At 46.3% G+C, this 9,496-nt stretch overlaps 1 protein-coding gene across 2 annotated transcripts in view; it reads left to right on the top strand.

The window, feature by feature from the left end:
• zgc:77151 (uncharacterized protein LOC337153 homolog) overlaps positions 1-9,496 on the top strand; it is a gene marked incomplete at its 5' end in the record, with an annotated part of 15,878 nt that continues 6,382 nt past the window's right edge. Inside the window, 8 exon segments of one of the 2 annotated variants that reach the window (XM_024266064.2) lie at positions 1-57; positions 4,089-4,241; positions 6,052-6,159; positions 7,200-7,395; positions 7,985-8,203; positions 8,610-8,716; positions 8,790-8,937; positions 9,169-9,221. In XM_024266064.2, coding sequence (XP_024121832.1) covers positions 37-57; positions 4,089-4,241; positions 6,052-6,159; positions 7,200-7,395; positions 7,985-8,203; positions 8,610-8,716; positions 8,790-8,937; positions 9,169-9,221 — 1,005 coding nt within the window. 2 annotated transcript variants of the gene reach the window in all.

Here is a 9,496-nt window from a genome sequence, read left to right as displayed (position 1 = left end):
GAGAGGGGCCTCAGTGAGAGGGAATGCAGGACTGCAATGGAGCACAATGCAATACAGGTAAAGCCGATATAATTTCCAAATAATGTCGAATTCCGCCGCTCGTCGGCGGGAATTTTTGGGCCAGTTGGCGGAGGAATATTTGGTGAGCGTCCGGCCGTGGAGCGGAACCCCGAGCGGGCCGGATCCGGCGGAGTTCGGCCGTGTCGTATTGATTGTTTTCCATATCGGGCGCAGCCGCCGCCGAGAGTTGCTCTGACTGCAATTACAACTTTATTCAGCCAGGCTAACTTTTCTTCTCCTCCCCCCTCGGAGCCCGAACCCGCCGCCGAACGGGCTCGTTTTCAGCGCCAGCAGCCGGCCCGGGTCGGGACCGCCGCCTCGGTTCGGTTCGGGGGTTCTGCGCAGAAATTGCCGGTGTATGTTGGTGATATTTTGGCGGTGTTAATGATTAATTTCTTTGTGTGGCGTCGACAGTCGGCTACCAACCCCCACCCGCAGCGGCTCCTGCGCCGAACCAAAATGTCACCGAATTTCAGGAAACTTTTCCGCAGCGACGCCGGCGCGGATCGGCGGCGCCATGCTCCGAACGGACCGAACCCGCTGCGAACGGATCAACGGACACGTTTCGGACCGGGTCGGGGCTCCGCCGCTCGAACAGGAAGCAGATTGATATCCTTATTATTAGCGCGGCGTCCCCGACATTTTGTGTCCGGAGCGGGAACGCGGGGAGGGACTGTTTGGACCCGAACCTTCCACGGGACGCGGCGGAGGAGGCGTCCGAACCGGACCCGCGGCGGCCAAACGCGTCACGCGCGGCGCCGCGTCCGCCCGGAGACCGGCCCCGGGTCCCCTCCGGGATGAGCCGGTGTGCATGTTCACATCACACCGGGAGTTGGAGCTCCGCGGAGACATTGGTTCTCCGAACTCGAACATGTCGATGCGATTTCCCCCAAATATCACGAGAACTGACGCATGCCGCTCGAGACGCTCTCCACCTGGAATTCCTGCCTGCGCACGCGCCTGTGCTCGTGATGGGATGATGGGGCTTTTACTTTTACCTGCTGCCACCTGGCCGGACCCCCCACGCCCCCACCGCGGGGCCCGGGGGCTTTCTGGGGTCTGGACCTTCACAGTATCCACTGCAGCTCTACTGATGAGTTACTGGAGCTCTATTGAAGTTCTACTGATGAGTTACTGAAGCTCTACTGAAGTTCTAGTGAAGATTTACTGAAGCTCTCCTGAAACTCTTCTAGAGCTCTACTGGACCTCTATTGAAACTTAACTGAAGCTCCACTGGAGCGCTCCTGTCCTTCCTCTCTATCTGCTCCTCATAAAGTCCAATGAAGGTTCTGACCCAAATAATCAGTTCTAGTGTGTCAGTAATCATTCTCACTACTGTGATTCCTCTGAACCTTTCTGTACGTTCTTCAGCACGTTTCATCTCATTTTCAGAGATTTCAGTAATCTTGACATCAAAACGTTCAGCTCGTTCAGGACATTATTGCTCGTATTTTTGGAATATTGATCAAAATATGCCCCACAGGAAATGAATGAGAACGTCCTCAAATTTCAAAATTTTAAGTAGATTAACTACAAGCCTTTAAAATATTCATGGGACACGTTTTCCATTTTATAGTAATTTTTAAAAAATTGAGTTTAGCTAATATTTTAGAAATATGCTAACATTTATAGAAAATTTGTTATCTACTAAAGTTTTTTAGGCTAATTTAAAGTTTAGCTTCTATTTTATCAACAAGATAACTTTAGACTATTTTGTACTTTAGCTTGTATTTAAGCAACATTTATGGTTACTTTTGGCATCTACTGAGGTTTTTTATGATAATTTGGATTTTAGCTAATATTTGAGCAGCGTGCTAATGTTTTTCATCTACTGTGGGTTTTACAGGCCAAATAAGAGTTTAGCTTCTATTTTATCAACTCACTAAATGTTTGACTAATTTAGTTTACTGAGTAATTTTTGGCTATTTTGGAGTCTAGTCAGTATTTAAGCAACAATCTAGCTTTTTTTTTGCTAGTTTGACGTCTACTCAGGTTTTTTATGCTAATTTGGAGTTTTGTCCACATTTAAGCAACACACTAAATATTTTTGCAACATTAGCATCTTTTAGGGATTTTAAAGCAATTTAACTTCAGAGTTTTTCAGAACTTCAGGCTCAGTCAACCTCAGCGCTCTTTCATTGTTCTTTAACAAAATTTTCAGTCTTTTAGCAAATTTAACATTTTGCAAATAGCTTTAGCATTTTCATCAAATCCCTTCAGCAATTAAAGTAAATTAGAAACATCATTTTCATCCAAAAGCTTCAACATCTTCATCAAAAACATTCACACTAGTATCATCACAGCTAATGCAACTTTTCTACTTCAGATTAAATCTAATCGGAAAGAAAAACAGAATTTTTAAAGTATAATTTTGGTGCTTCGTGGGTTAACTCTAAACTTCCGTTTTCTCTTTCAGCTTCATTAGACCAGAGGTCGGCGACCTTTAACAGTAAAAGAGCCATTTAGACTCGTTTTCTACTGATCAAAACCTAGAAGGAACTGCACAGATTTATTTAGCCTTTTAGAAATTTGGATAATTCATTACCATTTTTTGAATAATAAATGTGAATTATTCCTATTTTTTGGCACCATCAAAAGCAAAAATATAAAAAGAAACTAGCATCTCTCAAAATGTGTTTTTTTTCTTCATTTTTACCTTTTAGTAGGTATGAGTAAAACTAGTTGATGCTGAATTAGCTCAAAGGCTAACTCGTTGCTTGATTACTAGCTAAACTCCAAAATAGCCTAAAATTCCTCAGTTCCTAAATTAGCATAAAATATTAGCCTTTTGCTAAAATAAAAGCTAAACTCCAAATTAGCATAAAAAACTCAGTAGAGGCCAAATTAGGAAACAAACAAACAAAAAAGCTAACTCGTTGCTTGATTACTAGCTAAACTCCTAAATGGCCTAAAATTCCTCAGTTCCTAAATTACAAACATTAAAAAACTCACTGTTATGTTATTTTTCTTCAGCCAGAGCGTCTCCATGGACACATAGAAGAGCCACATGTTGCTCTGGAGCCGCAGGTTGAAGACTTCTGCATTAGACCTTTGATTTTTGCTGCTGATAATTTTTTTATTTGATTATCTGATAAATTCTGTCTGGAACCATAGAAATCTATGAGTAAATAATATTGATATTAGAATAACAAAAGTATTTCATTTTCTCCACTATTGATTTCATTCTGAAGTAACCGGTTTGATCTCCTCTAAGACGTCATCCATGCAGAAGCAGCTCCTCCTCCTTTACCTTCAGAAGAGATCTAAAGTGGGCCAGTCGAAGGGTTGCATTATGGGTAACTGAGTTTGTGTTTTCGTCGTGTCCTGAGAGGGTTTGTGTAGCATCAGAGAGCAGAGCCGTCTCCGTGTGGGAGTTTCAAAGCAAACTTTATTAGTCCTCCGATTTTTACAGTTGAACAAAGTAAAGTAGGTAAAGAAACTCCGAAAATCAGTGAGTTTGAGCAGAAATCATCAGAAATGATGAATACCCTGAGATCCATGTCCGTCCTGGTTCTGGTCCGTCGTTCTGCTGTGGTAGATCCACGTCCGTCGTGGTTCTGGTCCGTCGTTCTGCTGTGGTAGATCCACGTCTGTCGTGGTTCTGGTTCTGGTCCGTCGTTCTGCTGTGGTAGATCCATGTCCGTCCTGGTTCTGGTCCGTCGTTCTGCTGTGGTAGATCCACGTCTGTCGTGGTTCTGGTTCTGGTCCGTCGTTCTGCTGTGGTAGATCCACGTCCGTCGTGGTTCTGGTCCGTCGTTCTGCTGTGGTAGATCCATGTCCGTCCTGGTTCTGGTCCGTCGTTCTGCTCTGGCAGATCCACGTCTGTCCCGGCATTCTGGGTAAAGTTTGAAGCTCAGACGGTTCTGGAGATGCTCAGCAGTTCTTGTGGTCTCTCTGACCCAGAAGTTCTGGAAGTCTCTCCTCAAACATCTCCTGCAGAGATCCAGAAGGTTCTGGAGTTCTGGACTGCTTCTGTCACCAGATCTAGTGCAGGTTCCTCCTCCTCATCAGGTCTCCTCTCTCCTCAGTGGTTGGGTGCTCCCTCCTGCCAGAGAGGCAGCTTCTCCTTCTACAAGTCCGTGAGCGGCCGGGCTCGACCCGACGGCCCGGTCCGGGTCTGGAGGCTCGGGGAGTTCTACTGCGTCCGCTGCGGACCGCAGGATCCAGTCTGCATCGCAGAGGTGAGTCCGAGAGGCGTGTCGATGTTGGATGGAGGATTCAGGGAGTCCTCTGAGCTCCTGCAGGGGGAGGAGCAGGGGGAGGAGCACGTCGAGGAGCGCCGCTGTCCTCACAAACGGGTCAGAGACGCAGCTTCACGGACGCAGCGTTTGACCAGAGCCCGTCTGATGCAGAACCGCTGCAGCCCAAACCTGTCTGACATGAAGAATCTCCTCTGCTCCTCCTCTGCTGCTCCTCTGCTCCTCCTCTGCTGCTCCTCTGCTCCTCTGCTGCTCCTCTGCTCCTCCTCTGCTCCTCCTCTGCTGCTCCTCTAATGCTCCTCTGCTCCTCCTCTGCTCCTCCTCTGCTGCTCCTCTGCTGCTCCTCTTCTGTCTGAAGGACTAAAGTTGTTTTTTATTTGAATTCCCCCTCCAGTGAAAATCCTGTTTTCTGAGTTTTTAACATGTATTTGTGGCTTTTTTCTTCTGAAAGAGAAAAAATATCATAAGAAATCATTTCATGTTTGCGTTTTCAAGTATTTTTCCTTTTAAGTCGCTGTCAATCAAAGAAATCGGACACTGGAACCGTTCTCCTGAACGTTCCCCTTCATCTGCTTCTAAAAGCGTCAACACTGTCTGCACACATTTAGACACGATTAGACCCTTTCTGCATTCTGACATTTCTTTAGATTTCTAGTTCAAGTGAATTCAGCATTAAATCAGTTCTGAGCTCCAGCTGCTGCTGCTGCTGCTGCTGCTGCCGCTGCTGCTGCTGCTGCTGCTGCTGCTGCTGCTGCTGCTGCTGCCGCTGCTGCTGCTGCTGCTGCAATGCAGCCTAAATGATCAGGTTTTATTTTATTTTTTCATGGGCTTATCAAAGTCTGTGTCTCGCTAGCATGTCTGGGGGGGTAAGGGGTGGGTTTACACTGCTCAGCACCATAAGCCACGCCCACACAGGGATTTTTTTTTAAAGAAGGCTTCAGAAAAATGGCTTTTTAAGACATTTAGGATGTGGAAATTTTGTGAAAAACTTCACAGTCCTAATTAAAACCTCACTGGGAACATTTAAAGAAAATAAAAATAATTGTTATAGGAGGACTTTAAGTAAAAGAGACACTAGTTACCTGAATGGATCCAGTTTCATTGTTAAATGAGAGAATGCTGCCCCCTGCAGGACAGGATGAATTGCTGCAGCCTCTTAATCAAAGTGTTCCTGATTCACAACAGTATGAAATCCTCAAAAATATTACAAAAACAAAGATTATCTATAAATTAAAGGGTACAGAAAAACCGTAAACTGGTAAACTATGAAGTTTCAGAGAAATGTCACTAGAACACGTTAGAAACATTTTCTACCAGATCTTTAAAGCAACTGTTTTTACGAAAAATAAATCCTTTAGGATCATTTTGATCTAGTTTATCTCAGGATTAAACATGACTTCAGTGATGAACTGAGTTCAGTAGTGATTTATTGACAGTTTTAGACGACACTAGTGCTTCAGCTTCAGATGACTGAAACGTTCTGATAAAAACGACAAAAATAACTTTACTGTGAAAAACCGGAAGTGGTTTTATTCTGAAGGTACCTTTTAGGAAGTTCTGTTAGACTGTGGAGGAAGCAGAGCAGATTTTCCCGTTTTCTCTTGGATAAACGTGGAGCAGGTCCGTTCTTCAGACTCAGAGGAGCGTCCGCCGTCCTCGCTGAAACCTCGCCACGTCACGTCCAAACTCAGTCAGGCTGTTCTCCTCGAGTCCAAGAATCCCAGATCCCGAGTCACGACTCACAGGAATTTCTTCAAGCCTCAGATCAGGAACGTCATGGTCTCTTCTGCAGGTCACCTTACTGTGGGAGGACCAGACACGGCGCCACCTGCTGGCCAGCGCCAGACTCTACTTCCTGCCCGAGGACACGCCAAAGGGGCGGACTAGAGAGCACGGAGAGGTGAGTCCCCCTCAGGTGTCTTCATGCAGGAACGGCTGCTTTTAATGATTTCATATAAATATGGAGGCAGAATCTGGGAAAAGAAGTTCATTTCCTGTCAGTCTGCTGCACTTGGAATCTGTTTGTATTTCTCAGTTTGAGTTTACAGTTAGACAACTCAAATAATGGATTTATATCATTTATTAATTACTTTTATCCAATTTGAAAATATATAAAAATCTTCCGTGGTTCAGACTACAGCTGTTTGACTGACACCCCTCTTCTCATGGGGGTTCAGGTAGAAAACAGAAACTCATAAATCAACAAGATGTTTTTATCTTACGCTGTGACTTCCTCTCTGTTGGCATTCAATGTCATGTCATTTATTTAAAAAACATCTACGGTTTTTCTTTGTGTGGTGTTTCTCTCTGGGAGCTGAAGCGGTTCCATGAACACCAGCTGCTTAGTTCTACAAGCATTTTTACTGCCGTTACACTCTGTGTTTTAAAGAAAATGTTACAGTAGATTAGTTTTTGTTAAATATATTCTGTCATCTGTAAATGTTGTTAAAGTGGAAGCAGGGAGAAAGAAATAGAAAATCGGATTTGAAACAAAAAGATCAGAGTTTATTTTTTGTCCGTTTGGCTCAGATTTAGCTAAACCCAAATACTGGGAAAAGTGGATACAAACTTCATCCTCATCTGATTTGTAAGGATTCTTCAGGATTCTTGATGACAAATAAAGATGATGAAGATGCTAAAGTGCAGTTTTTGCTTAGAATAAAAATCTGATCATAAACTCAAAATAAGAAAAAAATCAACCAACAAAATAATCAAATTTGACCAAAAATAATGAATAAAATTACTTAAAAAAAAAACAAATGTATCTATGCTATAGTTGGATATTTAACAAAAATAAGCAAAATAGCACAGACGGAGAGTTTCAGGTCTCTGACCTGCAGCTTTCATGAAGCTGGAGGAAGGTTGAGCCGGTCTGGACCTCCAGAACCGTCTCTGTGACCCTCAATCCTCTGCTTCATGCTGTGTTTGCTGTTGGAGCAGGATGAAGTTCTGGCCGTGTCCAGGAAGATGGTGGTGCGGGTGGAGGACCTGGTGCGGTGGTCCTGTGCCACGCCGGCCAGCTGGAGCTGCAGTCAGAAGCTGCAGCCCGGAGGCGCCAACGGCCTGCACCGAGCTCCACCGACGGCCGGCGCTCCGGAGCAGGACGGCGAGGATCGCCTGGGAGACGAAACTGAGGGTAAATGAATGCCTGGGTAATATTCTGCCCTCTGGGGGCAAAGCGGCCTTAGAGCTGCTTCACCGAGCCGGAGGTTTGAACCCTCAACCAGCAGCTGGAAGGAACGAAGCCGCTGCTGGAAACTACTTCAGATCAATGGGGAAGGGGGTGTGGCTAAGACAGGACCCGCCCCAGCACAGAGCTCTACCTCTGATGGAAGAGTTGCTGGTTCAACTGCCTCTTTGCCCTCAGAGTGTCGCATGATGTTGGATGCTGTTTGATGCTGTTGGATGCTGTTGGATGCTGTTGGATGCTGTTGGATGCTGCTGGATGCTGCTGGATGCTGTTGAATGCTGTTGGATGCTGCTGGATGCTGTTGGATGCTGCTGGATGCTGTTGGATGCTGTTGGATGCTGTTGGATGCTGTTGGATGCTGTTGGATGCTGCTGGATGATGTTGGATGCTGTTTGATGCTGCTGGATGCTGCTGGATGCTGCTGGATGCTGCTGAATGCTGTTGGATGCTGCTGGATGCTGTTGGATGCTGTTGGATGCTGCTGGATGCTGTTGGATGCTGCGTCTCCCTCATCCGTCTGTCTCTGTCCCAGCAGAGCTCCCGGGCGTCAGAGTGCTGAGCTACCCGCAGTACTGCCGCTTCCGCTCGCTTCAGAGACGCATCCAGGGCGGAGCCAGGGGCCCCTCTCTGCAGGACCCCCACCTGTTGGCGCTGGGCGGAGTCAAGGCGCCGCCCCTCACCAGGCTGATGTACTGCAGGGACACCTTCAACCACCCGGCGCTGGAGAGCAGCGCATGCTTCTCCTGGCAGTTCAGTCAGTGTCTGCAGTTCCTTCAGCATGATGTAAAATATCTTCTGGAGACGGTCTGGTCCGGTCCGGTCCAGTCCGGTCCGGTCTGGTCCGGTCCAGTCCGGTCCGGTCTGGTCCGGTCCGGTCCGGTCTTTCCAGTTCAGTCAGATTCTGCAGTTCTGTCAACATTTAACCAAAGTGTTTCCAGCTCCAGAACCCGTCAGAATATTTCTAGTCAGTTTTTCCAGAAGCTACATGTTGAAGGTTTTTACATTTCGAATGACAGAAGAAGGAAGTGAATAACAGCAGAAACTCTGTTCAGATCAGCTGTGATCTTTCACCCACTTTCCTCAGCTTCCTGTTGGCTGCAGAACACTGCCCTCTGCTGGGAAGCGGCGGTCCTGCACTCACTCTGTGTGTCGTCCTGCAGGATGCTCGTCTCTCAGCCTCCGAGGACGACCCCGGAAGAGGAGGGGTCACGACGGCAAAGATTCTCCTAACAGCAGCCAATCAGAATCCTGGATCGACAGGATGAAGGTCGGTGCTTCACTTAGTTTCAAATCACAGCAAGGTGTCCTCATTCAAACACAAGCTCCTCCTCCTCCTGCAGGAGAACGTGATGGGCAGCGTGGAGGTCAGCTGTGAGGGCAGCTGGCTCCCCCACCCCGAGGAGCAGCTGTTCCTGGATCAGCTGTACGCCTTCATGGACCGCCACGGCTCGCCTATCCACAAAGTCCCCAACCTGGGCTTCAAGAAGAGTGAGTCCGCCACTGGGGGGCGCTCCAGCAGGCAGTGCTGCCATTATGACCTCCTGACCTCATTTAAAACAAACATCCAGTTTAAGGACTGGAGATCATGGATTCTAGAAATCATCTGATCTCTGAAGATATCAGAACCGATCAAACATCCCAAACCTGAACTGTTGAGTGCAGACCTGTTTGAAGAATGCTGAAATTAATGGTCTATCCTGTCGTGTTTGTTTCCATCAGTCGACCTCTTCCTGATGTACTCTGTGGTCAAGCGTCTGGGCGGATACAGAAAGGTGAGTGTTGGTCTTCAGTCAGTCCTTTCAGAATCTTTCTGTCTGATCCCATTTTATTATTGGGATCTTGTTGCCTTTATGATCTGGATTATGCTTTGATCTTGTTGACTTTATCATCCAGATTTTGCTTTGATCTTGTTGACTTTATGATCTGGATTATGCTTTGATCTTGTTGACTTTATTATCTGGATTATGCTTTGATCTTGTTGACTTTATTATCCGGATTTTGCTTTGATCTTGTTGACTTTTTGCTGCTGAGGAAACTGAAGTCATTT

The sequence above is a fragment of the Oryzias melastigma genome, linkage group LG14 (assembly GCF_002922805.2).
Source record: "Oryzias melastigma strain HK-1 linkage group LG14, ASM292280v2, whole genome shotgun sequence".
Taxonomy (NCBI): domain Eukaryota; kingdom Metazoa; phylum Chordata; class Actinopteri; order Beloniformes; family Adrianichthyidae; genus Oryzias; species Oryzias melastigma.
The sequence above is the reverse complement of the archived record's forward strand: the minus strand, read 5'-3'. Positions and strand labels throughout refer to the sequence as shown.